This window comes from Musca domestica, unplaced genomic scaffold (assembly GCF_030504385.1).
Source record: "Musca domestica strain aabys unplaced genomic scaffold, Musca_domestica.polishedcontigs.V.1.1 177, whole genome shotgun sequence".
NCBI classification, from domain to species: Eukaryota; Metazoa; Arthropoda; class Insecta; order Diptera; family Muscidae; genus Musca; species Musca domestica.
In genome coordinates, this window is record NW_026712235.1 from 1016537 (window position 1) to 1035965 (window position 19429).

The window sequence follows — 19429 nt, forward strand, 5'->3', positions numbered from 1 at the left end:
TACCTCGCAACTACCATAAGTCGTATATAAATATTCTATAGGGAATGGAGCGAAATGTACCATATATGTTTTTTCGATATGTGTGAGGGAGTAAAATACATACAACTATATCTTAACCGATTTTTATCAAAAGATTGATACAGTTTCTTGCTGGCTAAAATCGTTTGTTTGTACCACAATCCATTAAATCCGGGGTGATATTAGCCAAATGGCGCACAATAAGCTTGAAATCGGACAGACGTATATTTGGGAACTATATTCAAATCTAAACCGATCTTAGTAGAGGCATTTCTAGGATGTATCTGATATCTGGTACCAAATAGCATTCTTGTGGAGAACATATTACGAATTTCACCAAATTTGATGTACTTGCTTCTATACTGAGTTCGGTCGGATGTTCCAAAGTTCAGGGCATTTGGTGCACAATAAACCCTAAATCGGTTGATGATATATGTGGGAGCTATATCTATATTCAATAGGGTTCGTCCTTGGGCGAAAAAAATCTTGTTTGGAAAATTTCAGCTCAATCATATAATAAATGCGATCTGCATTTTGTTCACAAAAACACATGGACAGATGGACGGACGGACTGACATGCATAAATCGGCTCAGAAAGTGATTCTATGAAGATCCGCATGAGTAACTATGGGTCCATCTCGATTCCTTTTCCATGTTACAAAAAAAGCACAAAGACATTACCACTACACAACTATGAAGTGTAGTGTATAAAAAATAGTTTTTATATCCTCCACCTTGAAAAGGAGGGTATATTAACTTTGTCAATCCGTTTGTAACATCCATAAATATTCCTCATAGACCGGCCTTTTTAGAAAAAAACTATCTGGATTTAATAATCTAACGGAGCTAGAATCTATTACGACCTATAAATACCGAATTAAAATCGAAAAAATACCGAATATCCAGTGGTTCCTCCAGTTGAATCCATTACAATAAAAATTGCCTGCACTTACTTTGACTCTCATGCCGTCCTCTTTCCTGTTTTTTAACCCTTTTCTTAAAAAGTCGATTTAGCGATGTCCGTCTGTCTGTTGTAATCACGCTAATTTTCGAACCGAAAAATCTTGCACACATGTTTATTTTTCCAGTAGGCAGGTTAAGTTGGTAAAAGGGCCATGTAGGTCCACGTTTTCATATAGCCCCATATAACGGTACCTCCCTATATTCGGTATTTTGATGATTTTAGCGACATTATTCACCGGAATTGTTCCAAATTCGATGAAGTTCGAAATTGATACTACAACCTATGACAGAAAATTATCTCGAAGGTCCACGTCTTCGTGTAGCCCCCATATAACGGTACCCCTCCGATATTCGGTACTTTGATGATTTTAGCGACATTGTTTACCGGAATCGTTTCAAATTTGGTATTTGAAGTTTGTAATGTCTGTGACAAAAAATTGTCTATGCAGGTCCAGGTCTTCGTATAGGCCCCATATATCAGTACCTCCCTATATTCGGTATTTTGACGAGTTTATGTACAAAACCCACCGAAATTGTTTGAGATGTCGTATTTGAAGTTAGTTATGGATGCCACAGCCTGTAACAGAAAATTGTCTATGCTGGTCCCAGTGTTCGTACAGCTCCGATATAACGGGACCTTCCTGTGTACGATATTTTGATGATTTTAGCTACATTATTCACCGTTTATTTCAAGTTTCGAATTTGAATATGCTAATGGCTTATGACAAACAATGCCTATGTAGGTCTACGTCGTATAGACCCCAATATAACGGCTATATTCGATATTGAACAGAGTTTGGCTTGCTTGTTTGGGATACCATAGTATTTTGTTGTTGCAAAATCGTCAGGCGAAATCCCATTATTGTTGTTTTTATAAAAACAACGTTTGTTTATGAGTGGAGAACGATGGTAATGTTTACCAGGGGGTAAGGCAGGGAATACCTAGGTTTCGGAAAGAGCCACCAATCCTCATCAGTTCCCTTGTTTCTTGTCTGGGATATTCTCCCCAGAAGTTATTTAAAAAAATAACTTCTATGGCAAAAAACATTTTTTACCCAAGTGACGAGATCGTAAGCTCAATAGAAGAGGAACAAAAGAATTACATAAAACTAAAATTCTTTTGGAAAATCTTCTAAATCTTACAACCGCACTTATAAACATTTACATCTTTCTCCACTTTGTTATGCTTTCGTTCAACCTGAACGAAGTAACATAACCATGTAAGTTTGTTTTGTCTGTTACAACAAAAACCCCTTCGTCGACCGTGCCTGTGTCTATTAATAGAACAGAGTTTGGCTTGCTTGTTTGGGATACCATAGTATTTTGTTGTTGCAAAATCGTCAGGCGAAATCCCATTATTGTTGTTTTTATAAAAACAACGTTTGTTTATGAGTGGAGAACGATGGTAATGTTTACCAGGGGGTAAGGCAGGGAATACCTAGGTTTCGGAAAGAGCCACCAATCCTCATCAGTTCCCTTGTTTCTTGTCTGGGATATTCTCCCCAGAAGTTATTTAAAAAAAATAACTTCTATGGCAAAAAACATTTTTTACCCAAGTGACGAGATCGTAAGCTCAATAGAAGAGGAACAAAAGAATTACATAAAACTAAAATTCTTTTGGAAAATCTTCTAAATCTTACAACCGCACTTATAAACATTTACATCTTTCTCCACTTTGTTATGCTTTCGTTCAACCTGAACGAAGTAACATAACCATGTAAGTTTGTTTTGTCTGTTCGATATTTTTAAAATTTTAACAAAATTTTTTAAGGATTTTATTTTTTGAACATTTTCAAATTCATTCCAAGTGGTGGAGGGTATTCAAAGTTCGGTTCGGCCGAACTTACTGCTTTTTAACTTGTTTTTTTGGTCCCGATTATCAACAAATTCAACTGTAATTTGATGCTTGAGGTTTATAGTGGGCAGTTTAGTTCCTCGCAAAAAGTATTCAAACTAGGTCGAATTTTTGGTATAACACAATATAGCGGTACCTCCTGATATTTGGATTTTTTATACGATTCCGTAATGTCCTTACAAAAACTATTCAATGTTTGAAGTTTCATATTATATACCATTAAATTTTCCAATCGGAGGAATGATCAATTTGACGATCATTCGTTTTGCTCAAAACAAATATTACTTCACACCTTCAGGACTTTGAAAATTGCTAAAATTTTCTATTACTTGAAAAATTAAAACCCACATATCTTTCCTACACATAGGCACAAAATACCCCTATCAAAAAATCCAAAAATTTGTAATTCATAAACATTAACCGGTTTTGTGAGCTCTTTGAAAACCTACTTTGCCAAATAGATCAAGCCATGTAATTGGCGGCGAAAACACAATTACAAAGTAATTACAAAATATAAAAATAGGCCAATATCAGGCATCGAATCAAAACAAAATCGAAAAGAAAACAAAAAGAAAATGCAAAGCTAACCAATGGCCACTTGTTTCGCCAGTGGTCAGTCGGCAAAGAAATTGAAGGTCTAGTGTGGATAAAAAAAGCATTTTCTTGTTTTCTTCGTTTTTGGCCATTGTGGCTGTGAAAAGTGTTTGTGTTGGAGGTTTTCTCTATTTATTTACTTTTATTTTCTAATAAAAAACACAACAAAATATGCCGCACAATTTGAAAGCATAGACAATTTTTTAAGCTTCGCCAAAGACAAGCTTTAACAATGACGTCACAGAATGTAAGGCTTGAAGCTTCAACTAAGCCACATACACACAAGATCAGGTAGCAAAATCACTTTCAATATTAAGCGGCAGCAAACAAAAACAAAACAAAGTAGACACACACGCATACAGGTGCAAAGTCAATATTAAAGCCAGGTTTAGACCGCTTAGCCATTCAGGCAGTCGGATAGTCAGTCAGCCAGCCATCCAGCCAGTGTTTGGTTTTGGAGTTTGTTGTGATTTTTTTTGTGAGGCTGCTTTTTTGCGCTTGTCGTTTGTTTTTGCTTTTGCGTTTCATTTCATTTTTTTGCTTTTGCCTTCGGTTTTCTTAAAGTCGAGAAGGCTTTGCATTTCAACTTAACAATCACAAAAGTTTTCTGCGCTCAAGAGAGCGGACGTGTAAACGCGGCTAAAAGCAATCCAACAAAAATATATCCATCTCCCCTTTTGAAGAAAAAATAACATCGTTTTCCCAACGTCTAATTCGCATTTTCCGATTCTAATGCAACCAACAGAAACAACAACTTAACACAATTTTTTTTCGAAATTTCCAAAGAAGAAAAAAACAACGTGCTGTAATCTTATAAAAAAATAAATAAAAAAGAAACAAAACAAAAATAATAAAAGTGCAAAAAAAAATTGAAAAAAAAAATCCCAACAAAAATAATAAAACGTGCAAAATTTTTTTTTTAAATTAAAACAAAGTGTTTAAATATTGTTTAATTTTTTTTAACTAAATCACAAAAATTGCTCCCAAATCTCTCGTCATGGTTGAAGAAAATAACAACAATAGAGCCTCAGAAAATGGCCATTTGGCCCATGGCGCCCAATCAGCCAATGCCGGCAAGGCTACTCCTTTGACTTTCTATGAAAATTTGAAAAGTTGGGTGGAAGCCATTGCCGATGTAATGATGTTCATCCTATGCTCCATTGGCTTTATATTAAAGGTGAGTAATGTCGGATTTTGAAATTATTTTGTTGTTTATATGGAATATGATTTATGTTTAATTATGAAATTATATGAGCCATAAAAAAAAAATGCCAAAACAATAGTGTTGAGCCATTTTGATGTTTAATATCCACCAGACCGCTCTGAACCAATTATGCTTGCATAAATCGCTATCACACATGAATTGTAATGTTAAAATTGTAAAACAACTATAACAATTTTGACCTTGACTTCTAAAGCTTGCAATAAAGTCGGCTAAATTGTGAAAAATATGACCTGAAATCGGACAGGCTTATGGAAGTTTCTACAGATTGAGAGTCGATTGTAAGAAAACTCAAGTTTGGCGTTAATGTTGTTTAAACCTCTATTTAATTATGCTTCCATACTGAAAATATTGAAATGCAGACAGAATCGTTTTTTTTTTTATAAATTTTTTAACATTTTAGACCTTAGAAGTTGTAGAATTTAAGGGTTTTCAATTTAATTTGTGATAAATTGGCTTCTTGGATAGAAAGTTCTGCTAAGGAAAAATTTATATACATTTTTTTAAAAAGTTAAAAAATCCAGACTTAGGATACATATTGTTTTTTTTTTTTTTTTTTTTTTTTTTGGGAAATTGTCTTTTAATATCACGAATCCGAGAAGTGATCTACCCACTGAGATGTTGGGCTAGAATTTATAAAAAATACATAAAATCGGCCGGCTTTGCAATTTTGTTTATTTGTTGAGAGAGAGAGAGATTTTTAAAACATATTTGGCTGAAAAATGTGACAAGAAAAAATAAAAAAATACTCGTACTGTTTCATTGGGTCAGAGGTCTTTTTCTGGTACCGCAGGTGGTTGGAACTCACAGGGAATCTCAACTCACTGCGTCACCATCATAGATCCTTCAGATCTTGTCGGGGGTAACTTCTAATCAAATCGGTTGCCGTTCGCCAGTGTCAAAGCGGAAGAGGTGAATAGGCCTTGCTCCTCGCAGTGAGAAAGCTACGTCCATGTAAATGTGGTAATTAGACTGCTCCATCAGTGTAGCACTTGTGTTGCATCGTGCCTTAAATTTTTCTCTCATTTTGGGTGACCAGTCCCGTGTTGTATGGAGCAAAACCTGGTAATAGTTTCGACTACGAAGTCTGACCGGAGACAATTCTGATGCCGCGGGTGTCAGGAGCCCCTAGATCTGTTGATCTAGCCTGACTATGGAGAGGCCCCTGTTTTGGGTGCAACGCGGTGGTTGTGGTTTATACCCAAATCGCGGGTAGAGCTTCGGCTCGATGTGGTGTTGCATTCTCAACCGGGTGCTGCGACCCATAGAGCAGCAGAGGTGTAAGATAGTTCTCAACTCCTTAAGGGAAGTGAAGCCCATATAGATCTAGAACCCTGTGGAGGGCTACCACTCTCTAAGAGAACTCTGGGTAATTCCAAAGGGGCGCTGGCCGACGTATCGTATCGCGACCCTGTGCAATGGTGCATCATGATTGAAGCCGTCAAGGCGATAATCATGTAAAACCCCTCGACTTCATGTTTCATAGGGTCAATAACAAAATATGAATCGATTTGGCGGGCGTTAGCCACTCCAGAGCTCCGATTTGCTTATTTTCAATCGGGAGCGAAACTTGCTCGCAACCAGGATTGCTCGAAGAGTGGGAGTTTTTTTACTGAGTCTACTCTTCACTCTCTTGTTTTGCGTGGGAAAACTCCCGTGTCACTCCTATTTGAAAAATTAGAGTGGGAGCAGAATTGCTCAAAATAGAGAGTTCGTTCTAAGAGTGAAAATGTGTGAAAAAAAAAATATTTCAATGTTGCTCTGTACTGAAGAAGAACGGAGGAAGATGGGGATGTGATCTTGTTGAATAAAAAAAAATCCAGTAAGGAAAGGTCAAAATTCGGGCGGGGCCCACTATATTATACCCTACACCACTATGTGTATTTAGTAGAGCTCATGTAAAAAAATATATATGTTGGAAATTTATGTGAAGTAGATCACACCAACTATGAACCATGATATGACATCGATAAGAAGATTATATTAGAAAATATTTATTGGAGCAATAGATATACCGGACCTAGTTTTACCAAATGGTAAAATTCGGATCAATATAGAAAAAGCTATTTAATTTGGACAGATATTACATATCTGGTTGGTAATATCCGTAAAATCAGATGAAGATTTATATCAGAGCTCTATCCAAATCTAAGCCGATCACGATAAATTTTAACAGACATATTTTGGAGTAGTATCTGATGCCCGGCATCAAATATCATTGTTGTGGAGTGCATATTATGCATGTAAGGGACTCAGAAGCCCAAATTGCATGAAACGTATATATGGGAGTCATACATATATCTGAACCGATTTTCACCAAATTTGAGATACGTGTTTTTATTTTAGGATGAATTCAGTTTGAATTGCCAAAATCCAGTTCATTTGGCCTGATATTAGCCATTTGGTGCACAATAAACCTGATATCGGATAAAGATTTGTATGGGAGCTATATCCTAATCTGATACGATCTTGATAAAATTTGGTAGAGGTATTTTCGAGCTCCATAAGTTATCTGATACCAAATATAATTCTTGTGGGCTGCATTTTACTTAAAACCAAACATCGGATGAAACAAATGTATGGGAGCTATAGCAGCAGGATGAGATAAAAAAAACTGCAACAAAGTCAAACGCCATAACTTTTACATTTTTTTTTTTAAATTTTTTTGAATGAAAGCAAAATATGTCGGAAATAGCATCACATTTTAGAATAAGAGTAGATTTGTTCGAATTGGTCACCTTTGGCACGAATTATGGCCCTCAATCGGCCAATGAAACCGTTATACGCTGCGCCAGGTATTTTAGCTCTGAGGTATTTTAGCGCATTCCCGGCGAAGCGCTTCCTTGAGGAGATCGACATTTTGGTATTTTTTAGTGCAAACCTTGCTTTCCGAAATACTGCAGACACAATAGTCCAACGGATTTGTATCCGGAGATTTTGGTGACCATTGTGCGCTGGAAATGAAGCGAGGACCTCATTTTGTAACCATTCTTGGGTGGTACGTGCTGAGTGCGATGGTGCTGAGTCCTGTTGGAATGTCCAAAGTCAGCGGCCAAAATGTTTGCGTGCCCAAGGCTCTAATACACCCTCCAGAATATTTTCGCGATAATATTCGGCATTTATTCTAATGCCAGGGTCGATTAATACGATCGAAGAGCGACATTCGGCTGTTATGGCAGTTCACACCATCACTTTGGCCGGTGCTTGCTGACCTCTTGGCAAGTAAACACGATAATTTTGTTTCTTTGCAAACTGCTCTACAACGAATGTTTTCTCATCGGAGAAAACCATATTCGGCAGTTCACCACTTTCGGCAAAGCAACTCTTTAGCTCTTTTGATTCTATTTTCTTTCTGTTGAGGTGTAAGTTCTTGCACTTTTTTTGAAATTTCAATGGCTTTACCCCGAGCTCATTTTTCAATATTTGCCGAATAAAATATTGCGATATGTTCAGCTCATGAGCCATTTTTCGGCCACTGCGACCCTGGTTTCGATCAAGTCGCTTCTATACTTTTCGAACCATTTCTGCTGATGTTGCTGTTTTCCACTTCCTTGACGTCGGGCTACGCTACCAGTATCACGGTAACGAGCGATGGTACGAGACACAGAAGATTTATTCACATTTAAATGCTGGAGTGCTCTAACGATAGCCACTTGTGGTTTTCCAGCCAAATATAAAGAAATCACACTATCACGTTTGAATTCCATCACGAATAACTTTTTTCCTAGAAAATTCTCACCAAAATGCTTTCGTACGCTTGTAAACAATATAATGAGCTGTCACTGAAATAATTTTAACAGCTGTCGGACGAATGGCTTATAAATGACTGCAGTCTGAAGTTGGTGGCAGTATTTTCATCTCACCCTGTATTCATATGGCTACAGAGGCATTAAATGCGGCCAAAACATTCCTCATCGAAATAATGGTTTTAGACGGAATGGGAATGGTTTTGTCTGTCATCAGGTGCTAAAATGGACCACATTAGCAATATTTGATTAAATAACTTAATTTTTCTGGCCTTTGGGAAAATCAAATTAATCGTTCTAACTTGACCCATATTTTTGAGGCTCTACCTGACAATTTTTTTTTGGTCACATTTTGGGGAACTAAAGAAACAATACAAAATGTTGACATTTGTGGTCCGTGCTTCCTGGGGAGTTAGGATGATACGCACAGGGACGAAAAGTCATAAAATCTCAAGACCTTTGAATCATTTATTTCTAATATAAACACACTTCATAGTATTTTGCTGTTTAAAGGAGATTCGATTATGCCTAAAAATGTCCTTAGAAAAAATACCTTAGCCATATTATGGCTCTTCCATGGAAAAACTGAAAAAATATCCTTAGAGAGTCTTTTTGAAGTCATTTTTAAATATTTTTTACAAAATCAATGGCTATGGTTTATCCTTTAAAAATATATTTTTTTATATGCACGATTATAACAAGTTCTTTATTTTTTTTTTTCAAAAATCCACGGTTATGACAAATTGTTTGAAAAAAATATTTTTTAAAAAATCAAGGATTGTGGGTGATTCTTTTCATATTTTAAAAGCTCTACAATTTTGACTTATCCTTATATATCCTATTATTAGTTTAATAAAAAATAATTTCAAAAAATTTACCCTTATTATAAAACGTGGAGAAAAAACTGTTTTTTTTTAAACCACGGTTATGACTTATCGTTTAAAAATATTTTTTTAAAAAAAAATCCTTGCTTATAATTAATGTGAGAAAATATAATTTTAAAAAAATCTACGACTTTTGTGAGTCATGTAGAATTATTTTTTAAACACTTTTGTAAAATCCCCAAACTTTGGTCTATCTGTTAAAAAAAAACTTTTTTTGTAAATACCGTGAATAAAATATTAAAAAAACACAAATTTTGGATAAATCTTGGAAAATTATTTTTTAAGAATTAATGCACGATTATAACAAGTTCTTTAAATTTTTTTTCAAAAATCGACGGTTATGACTAATTGTTTAAAAAAAATATTTCTTAAAAAATCCACGATTGTTATTGAAATTATTAAAATGTTAACAAATATTTTTTTAAATCCACATTTTGTGGATGGTCTATCAGTTAAAAAAAAAAAAAAAAACTTTTTTTGTTCATACCATGATTAAATCTTGGAAAATATTTTTTTAAGACGTTCTATTCATATTCAATAGCTGTTTTGAAGTGTAATGCAATAGCATACGGTATTTCTGAACAGGAATTAAATAACTTGTTAATTTTTCCATTGTTTTTGAACAATACTGCTTTTTTTGGGAAGCCCCCAACAAATATCATCCCCTCTACATGGCGTACAAAAAAAGATCAAATACATTACAAAACAAATTAATTTTGTGAATTGGTGAAGCATAACATTCTAAGTACATGCAAACAACTCACATTTTAGAATTTATTTATTTTAACAACATTTATTTATTTATTTAACTTACGCGGAATAAAATTTCAATTAAGCATGAACAACAATTTTTTCAAAAATCAATTATAATTAATAATATTTAGAAGTAAAGGTGGCTAGATGGCTCAACGACCTTCGCAACGAAAGACTTAGAAAACAAACTTCTTGGGACCAAAAAAAGAAGAGATGTCCAAAGTTCTTAGTTCCGAGTAAAATTGATTGCCATTAATGACAACGTCGCTCTAAACGCTTAACTGACTTCCTTAAACCAAAAAAAAAAAAAAAACAACATATCAAGATTTAGAATCGCGAAATTAACAGGTTCTTGTGAAACACAAATATATATGTGTTAAAATACATGCATACGCATACATACATATATAAGTATGTGTATATCCAAAATTCTTCTGGTGTTTAAAGAATTTGTAGATGTTTATTTTTTTATGGACCGTTGGCTCTCATTCTAATACAAATTATTTTCATTTCGTTGTGTCTTCTTTTTCCGTTGGATTTAATTTGAATTTTTCTATGAATTATGGATTATGCCATAATTAAGCTGATCGGATCGAAGGTCAAGTTTGAGCATAAAATCGCGTTTAATAAAGGAATCTAAGGTGTTTAACTGGACATTAGAGAAAAATGTGTTTAATATGTTAAATTGGTGTTTAAATTGATATGGAGATATTGAAATTATAACATGTGTCTTGAAGCAGTAGACGAGTAAATAATGAAAGAGATTAATCATATATTGCACCAAAGCAGGTAGAATTCTATTATACTCTCTACCACAGTGTGGCGTAGGTTATAAAACTGGCGTCATTGAATCATTTCAAATAATCCTCATTGTCTCAAGCAAATATTTTCTAAAAGCCAGCGATTTATAAAAAACTTCAAACTTCGTAAAATACCGATGCTTTACTTTTGAATATTATTAGAGATCGCACTAATTTCTCGAAGAACAATCACAACCTATGCAAAGTTTCACAGCAATTGCCTTTCGTCGTCGTAAGGGGAATTCAAAATCACGTTTGGAAATTTAAATCCCAGTAGCCAAATTTTTGTTATTTTTACAGAAATGTTTTAGCCAATGACAATCTAAAATGATGCATTTCTGTCCTGTCCTAAACTTTAATCTCTAGAAAAATTCCGCTTCGATGTTTTTATAATTGTGACCTGTAGAGCTACTGCAAAATCAGTTTTTGGTCAATTTCAACCGCTTAATATTTTACGAACATTCTCCTGCGAAATATCCTGAGGATCGAGCCATAATTGTGACCTGCAGAGTGACAACAAATTAAATAGACATACGAACGGACACACATATACAGATCGACTCAGCTTGGAGCGATAGGAAGGTCGATATACTACTTGGAAGGAAGGTCGATATACTCTGAAATTTCGAAGTTGTGTAAACTTTTCGATCCAATCAAACTTATAATACCTCCAACACCTTGTGTTGAAGTCTATAAATATTCAATATTGATTCACACTGTATCGGCAGAGTTTAGATGCTTTAATGTTCTTGGCCATATTTTTCACACGATTTGACTTGAATTTAATGTTATGAAATCTGAAACTTCATATTAAGGGTATTTTAATATGACATACAATTTGCTATTTGGGGTTCGCAGTGGGCAATAGAATACTCCTGAAAAAAAAAGAGTAAGTAACTCCTAATCTGAGAGATTCTGAGTACAAGTGATATATGTTGTCATGGTGGAGGATACAAATCTGCCAAAATCTGATCTGCTTTCTGATAGATTTTGAGGAAGTTCTTTACAAGATAAAAAAAAATTTTACTTCCGATTTCAGTAAAACCTCTGTAAGCCTTTCAATGTGTTCAATATTACTACGCCCTCAGCCAAACGGCTTCGGAGGGTATATATCATTTAATAAGCCAAAATGTGCCTCATCGAAATAACGGTTTTAGACCCTAGGTTTCTTTTGGACCAAATCTGTTTCAGGACATTTGGAGTCGATCTAGCGATGTCCGTTCATCCGTCTGTCTGTCTGGCGGACTGGTGCTCACAATATCTTTCAAAGGGAGTATCCGATTTGGTCCAAACTTGGTATATCGTAATATTATCATCAAACTTAGATCGAGTTTGAAGATAGGAAATATCGGTGCTCTCCTTCAGACACATCCCCAACAAAAGTTCAAAATTTTTCACAGAAAATAATTTACTTTTCCAATCCAATATTTTTGCAAATCCTAATAGTTTTGTTAGAGTTAGATCAAGTGCTGAAATGGACAATATCGGTCCACTCCATTTTGTACCTCCTCCACAAAGTGTCAAAATTTTTATTAATTATAACTTTTTTAAAATTTTAAATAAGAATCCTCCACACATCCCATTTTTTTACCAACACAAGATCTTGTACCTCCCCCACATCAGCTCAAAATGTTGAATAATCATGACGCTTATGAAAAGCGAAATGAGCATCTGATTCATTTCAAACCTGGCACATCTTAATATTTTCACCAACACAAGATCTGGTGTGGAATCCATCCACTTATTCCTTCTGGTACCTCCCCCATACGGGTTCAAAATTTTGAATAATTAAAGCTCTCAGAAATGCGAAAAAAGCACCTGATTCTCTTAAAATTTTACACATCCCAATATTTTTATTACATCCCAAAATATATTATTTCGAAATTTTCACCCGATGTTTCTACCCCCACATCGGGTGAAAATTTCGAATAATTATATCACTGATAAAATGCGAAAAAAGCATCTGATTCCTTCTAAAATTAGCACATTCCGATTTTTCTACAAATACAATATCTGGGGTGAAGACGATAAATATCGGCCCACCCCTTGTTATACCTTCCACATAAAAGTTGAACATTTTGACTATTATTTATTCGCAAAGAACTGGAAATACATTTCGATTTCCAAAAATTATCTCATAAAATTGGAAGACAGTTATCGGTATAGCCCAAATCTGGTACGTTGCAACATTAAGATGAATTAGTCAGAATTAACCCGAATTTGCTTGTAAACTGGCACTTTATATTCCCAGTCTGTATTTTTGTGATTTGCGTCACAATTTTCAGCAGAATGTTTCTTAATTTGGTATCTGGAATAAGTAATAGGCACTACCTCCTACGACAGGGCAACGACTTTGTACTACTATCTAATATTTGTCCGATTTTAGATTACATTCATATATAGAGAAAGGATCATTCGATTGTGTAAAGGCTTCGCAAATCAGGTGTGATACTTTTTGGTACCTTCCCCATAAAGGGTCAAATTTTACGTTAAGTTATTTATAACCCTTACCAATCGAACACTCGTTAATGAACCTTACTATTAGGTATGAAATTATGTATCCCAATATCTTTAGGGCATCCGATAAGGTTTAAATTTTGCAGTATTTTCATTAATTAAGTTCAATTTGGAAGAGCTGCATATGTACGTTCCTTCTGTCCCCTTTAAAAGTTTACAAACAAATTATATAACCAAAATAGGGTCCATCCCTCAGAAAATTTCAGGATTGCAACCATCTGCTTGCCTGTGGCGTTGCTTCAGTATTTCCATCGAAGGAATTATGATGGAATTTTTAATACGGGTTCGAAAAAGGGATAATGGAAAGTAGTTCTGTTGCTTCGAGTTTCTTTAAAAAAAATAATAGGTTTTAGAACTTCTATCAGTAAATAAAAATACAATATAAATTGCCAGCTCCACCACATAGGAATATATAGAGACATTGCGATTTTGTCCTCCGGTATGCAAATAAACATAATGTAAATAAAATCCCCTGAATTTAATTCTAAGTCACTCAAAGAACCGAATCAACTGAGTCGACCTTCGACTTCTGACTACAATCTCCAATATATATTTACATATTTTTTAAATTACATTTAAATTGATTTTTAACATCTACTGCTTAAGGCTGACACTGTTCTCCCAATACAGAAAACCCCTCCAACAAAAGCGATCACAAGATACATCCATAAATTACCAAAAGAAAAAAGACCATCAACTAATAGATTTTATCTGATTTGATGCTTACATGTGATTAACTCAAGCTAAAGATGGTGCTTTAGTCCGCCTTCAACATAAATTTAAAAAAAAAAAAACATATTCGAAAAAAAATAAAACAAAAAAAAACAGACACCAAAACAATAACAACAATTAAACCTGTCGAAGCGAGCACCAAAAATAACCTACAGTAACCGGTAACTGGTTAGGGAAGGTCAGTGATGGTTAAAAAAATGCTACAATATCACAAAAAAGACAAAAACAACACCAACAAACAGTAACAAACTTCTCTTTTTTTTTTGTTTGGATACTTCAGAGGCTGCGTAGTATGCAGTTGTGGCTAGAGTCAATATCTCCATAAGCAAAAAATATTTATTCTTGCATTTTTTCCTCTCCGCTTCTCTGCAAGCCAAAAACGCGCGTGGTGCATATAATTAAATAATTTCAATATAATTAAATAAAAATTGAAACGTTTTTAATGACAATATCGCAAAAAAAAACAGTCGTCTCAGAAACAACTACAAAATTTTCCATATCAATTTATGCTTCACCACGGGCAAAAGGGCCATCAACGCTCACCATCAACTGCCAAATCATCTTGAAACCCATCATTTTCCCCAGATACCCAACCAAGCGGCTGACCATTTAAATTAACAACACTCTCAGTCAAATCAACACCCAAGAGGAGAATCCCCAACTTAAGCTATATTGCCGGCTACGTCGTCAAGCTAAAAGCAGAGAGGGAGTCAGCTCGGCGAGTGCATAAAAACTACAATAAAAAACAACAAAACTGCTAACAACAGTTTACTAAAGTACATAATGTTTCATTTATGAAAATATAATTTACGAACAGATGTTGTCGCTTCTTTATCAGCGTCTTTTTTTTCGATTTTTTTCTGTTTCTTTTTTTTTTTTGTTTGCGAATGATATGCGAGACCATAATTATGATTTTGAAAGACACAAGCTTACAGTTTACAGTTTTTTTTGGGAGACTGTTTTCGGTTTCCCATTCTGAGTTAAAATTTTCCTGTGGAAAATATTAAACTTTTCTTATCGGAAGTATCATTTAGCCCTTCGTATATTAAGTTAGTCGTTTGTGTCTACTCGAAATAGGCACTTTATTCCCTAAAAAATGTCGATTTAGCCATATCCGTACGTGGAAATTACTCAAACTTCCGAACGGAATGGATATACTAGGACCGTAGAATTTTCCGTATTTAAAAATTGGGTCATATAGGTCCACGTATATGGTATATCTGTACCTGTACCGGTAGATTTAAAAAGTTTTGGGTATTTTGGTCTCAGTTTTAAACCGAATTGAAAGAACCGAACCTTGAAAGAACAGCAACTACTAATCGATGTTTTTATATGACCCCTCCCTATATTCAATATTTTAATGATTTTTGCGACTATTTTTAAAGTTGATATTTAGTCTTGACAATAGGTAATATATTCTCTAATAGAACATTATCTACAAAGACCCACATTTTCGTATAGCCTCATATAATTGTACCACAAAAGATTTAAAATATCTATTCCGATTTTTTTCCCAAATTTAGCAGACTTACTTCTTGGTCAAATCTACAAAATGCATTTAAAAATTCATATGATTTGGGCAGATGTTGCATATTTGGATCTCAATATATCCAAGAGGTTTTTTCGTTGGACCAAACAAAAAGCACATGTTTTCGTATAGCCCCATTGCCCTATCAAGATGAATTTTTGCACAAATCATTTGTTTGGCCCAAGGACAAATCCTATTGAAATTGGAGATAATTGGTCAAAATTTAGATATAGCTACCACATATATCTTCGCCCGATTTGCCTTTTATTGTGCACCAAACGTGTAATATCAGCCAGAATAGTATCGAATTTTGCACATACAACCTAATTAATTAATTTAATTAATATCGGTTCAGTTATAGCTATAGCTCCCATATATATTGTTCATCCGATTTGTTATTTTTGTCTTCCGCAGCCGTACTATGCACTCTGTAACAACAATATTTGGGAAAATATATCAAATACGGCTCAGAAATACATTTGCTAAATTTCATCGAGATCGGTTCAGATTTCGATATATCTCCCATATATATATAACTTCGTCCGATTAATCTTTTATTGTGTACCAAACGTCTAATATTTGTCCAAATGGGATGGAATTTGGCACTTACAACCGAATTGAGTCTGGAAGGTAGTATGTCAAGTTTGGTGAAGATCGGTTCAGATGTAGCTATAGCTCCTATATATACTGTTCATCCGATTTGTCATATTTGTTACCCACAGCCGTAATATGCAGTCCGTAACAACGATATTCAGCGAAATATATCAAATACAGCTCAGAAATATCTTTGCCAAATTTTATCGAGATGGGTTCAGATTTGGATATAGCTCCCATATATATCTTTCTCCGATTTCAAATTAATTGTGCACCAAATGGGCATTACAAGTCTGAATTTACAAGATACGAATGCTTAAGCATATTTAGTCCTTTGATCTTTAAATTATAATTATAATCATAGCGTGTATGATTGAATTCTCACATAAAAACTTTTAATTGTTATGCGGAGCTCTATTAAATTAGCAAAGTGGTGTAGGGTATCATAATGTCGGCCCCACCCGACTTTAAGACTTTCTTTACTGGTTTCAAATTTGGTATTTGAAGTTCGTAATGGTTACCACTTCCTATGACAGAAAATACTTCTACAGAACCACATCTTCGTCAATTCCCCATATAATGGCACCTTCCGATATTCTATATATTGTCAGCTTTACCCATATATTTTAAGGGAATTATTTCAAAATCGATATTTGGAATTCTTAATAGGCACCGCTTTTTCTGGCAGATAATTGACTATACAGACGCACGCCAAATTTTTCAACGACAATGTTTCAAATTTGATATTTGAAGTTCGTAATGGATACCATTTTCTATGACAGAAAGTTACCTATACAGGACCAAAATTTCGTAAACTCCTCATATTTTGCCAGCTTTAACAATACCGCCTTATCTAACAGATAATTGGCTATACAGGACCCTGTTGTCGTATAGCCTCTATATAACTTATCAGCAAGTGCCTGCTAATTTTCCAGCGATAAGTCCTGGCCATATCCAATTTTTCCTATCCAAAACGATTTTAAAGTATATAACCCTAGAAACCAATAGGAAACTTAGTATTGAATTTCAGGATTTCAGCTCTATCCCTTCACTCAATACCAAATTTAGTAAGATTTAGTCGCGAATTAGTACCATTTAGTTCTTGTCCAACAATAAATATACACATTCTAAAAACTACTTTCATACATCAATTCCAGATACCAACAGATACCTAAATATCAAATTTCAGAACTTAATCTCTATTCCTACACCCAATACCAAATTAAGTCCTCTTTAGTACATTTCGTACAAATATAGTACACATTTCGATCGCTCAATTCCAACTACCAACAGAGGCCTCAATATCAATATCAAACCACCACCAGAGCTCTACCCCAGACACCAACAGTGACATCAATATCTAATTTCAGGATTCCAACCTTATCCTTTCACCCATTACCAAATTTAGTACCATTTCGTACTTTTCGTACAAATATATGACACATTTTCATAACCACCTCCATATCTCAATTTTAAGATACAATTAGTAATCTAATCTAATCTAAATATCAAATTTAAGAATTTTATCTCTATCCCTTAAACCAATACCCAATTTAGTACCACATCGTACTTTTGGAACAATTATGGTACACTTTTCAAAAACCAACTCCATATCTTAACCGTAGACATCAACAGTGACATATACATCAAATTTTTGGATTTCAGCTTTACCCAGTATCAAATTTAGTGTTCATTAGTGGTTTTCGTACAAATATAGGACGCACATCCAAAACCTCAAGGAGAAATTTTAGCTTTACAGCTCCTACACCCAGTACCAAATTTCAGATACCAACAGAGAACTCAATCAATATCAAATTTGGGGATCCCAATCCTATCCCTTCACCAAATACCAAATTTAATACCATTTTGTACTTTTCGTGGAAATAGAGGACGCATTTCCATAACCTCCTCCATATCTCAATTTTAGGTACCAACAGAGACCTCAATATCAAATTTCGGGATTTCAGCTCTATTCGTGGACCCAATACAAAATTTAGTAGCATTTAGTACTTTTCGTGCACTTGTAGTACACGTTTCCGGAACCAACTCCATATATCCAGGCTACACATGAAAAGCGACTCCAATACCAAATTTAAGATTTCAATACCAAATAAACTACCATTTAGTGCCATAAATAGTACTATTTAGTACTTGTAAAGCACTTGTAGTGTACATTCCTTAAAGCACCTCTTTATCACAAACCTTCAAAGAACAGGGTCCCCAAATACAAATTTTCAAAATTCCAGCTTCGTCAGTTCACCCTAAACCAAACTGTTCCAAATTCAGTACCATTTAGCGCAGTTCGCACACTTAGTAGACATTTCCAAAACCACTATCAAACGTACTTGCCAACCTTGATTCACATACCAATTTTCAAGTTTTTAGCTCTATTTGTTCCCATAATGCCAAATGGTACCATTTCAGAAGTGTAGTACCCTTTTAGAATTTTTCGTAATTTTAAAGTTAGAATTTCCAAAAACCCTTTAGTACATCTATTCTGCCCTCCATCAGTGACTTTTATTCCAAATTTCAAGAGTCTAGCTCATTCCGTTTGTCCAATACGAATGATTAAATTTTTAGTACTTTTCGTACCCTTGTAGTAGGAATTTCCAAAAATCCTACTCACCAAGACTGACCCTTGTGCAAAATTTCAAGATTTTATCTGCAGCCATTTCGCCTGGGTCTTGAATATACCTGCAAATTTTTCAAAGTTACCCTACCTTCTCTTCGTTGTACCATGTCTATCTTGTCTATCTTTTAACTCACTTTTTTTAGATAGATACAAATTTATCACAGGCTTTATACTTTTCCTACGATGTTTGGTATGGAAAATTTTTTTCGGTCCACGTTTGTTATAGTGGGGAGAAGGTTATTTCTTCCAAACAATATTCAATCCAAGTCCAACATTTTTGGTATAGCCACCATATGACAGTGCACCCTAATTTATTGTTTTTCAAAGACTCGGGTACCAATTTCCAAAAAAAAAAAAGCGACTGTTACTGGATATTTCCGTTCCTTTGTGAGTTTGCCCTGGAAAAAAAGTATATCATTTATAACTTATATAATATATAATGTATCTTTCAAATTTCACGAAAATTGAGGATAGTTGTGGACTTGGCCATAAGTCAAGTTTTCATATCGCCAAGGGTATAAAAGTTGGACCCAGCTAATCTTGACGTTTTCTACCATCTTTTTTTTTAAGAGGTGATATCGCTAATTTTTT

The 19429-nt window shown here is 34.5% G+C and overlaps 1 protein-coding gene across 1 annotated transcript in view; it reads left to right on the top strand.

Moving 5' to 3' along the window:
* Positions 1-4008: 4008 nt before the first annotated feature.
* The window catches only part of LOC101891702 (estradiol 17-beta-dehydrogenase 11), an 82915-nt gene continuing 67494 nt past the window's right edge, over positions 4009-19429 (top strand). The window contains exon 1 of the mRNA XM_059120782.1: positions 4009-4607. Within this exon, the coding sequence (XP_058976765.1) occupies positions 4428-4607 (180 nt within the window). The 5' untranslated portion in view covers positions 4009-4427. The remainder of the gene's footprint in view (positions 4608-19429) is intronic.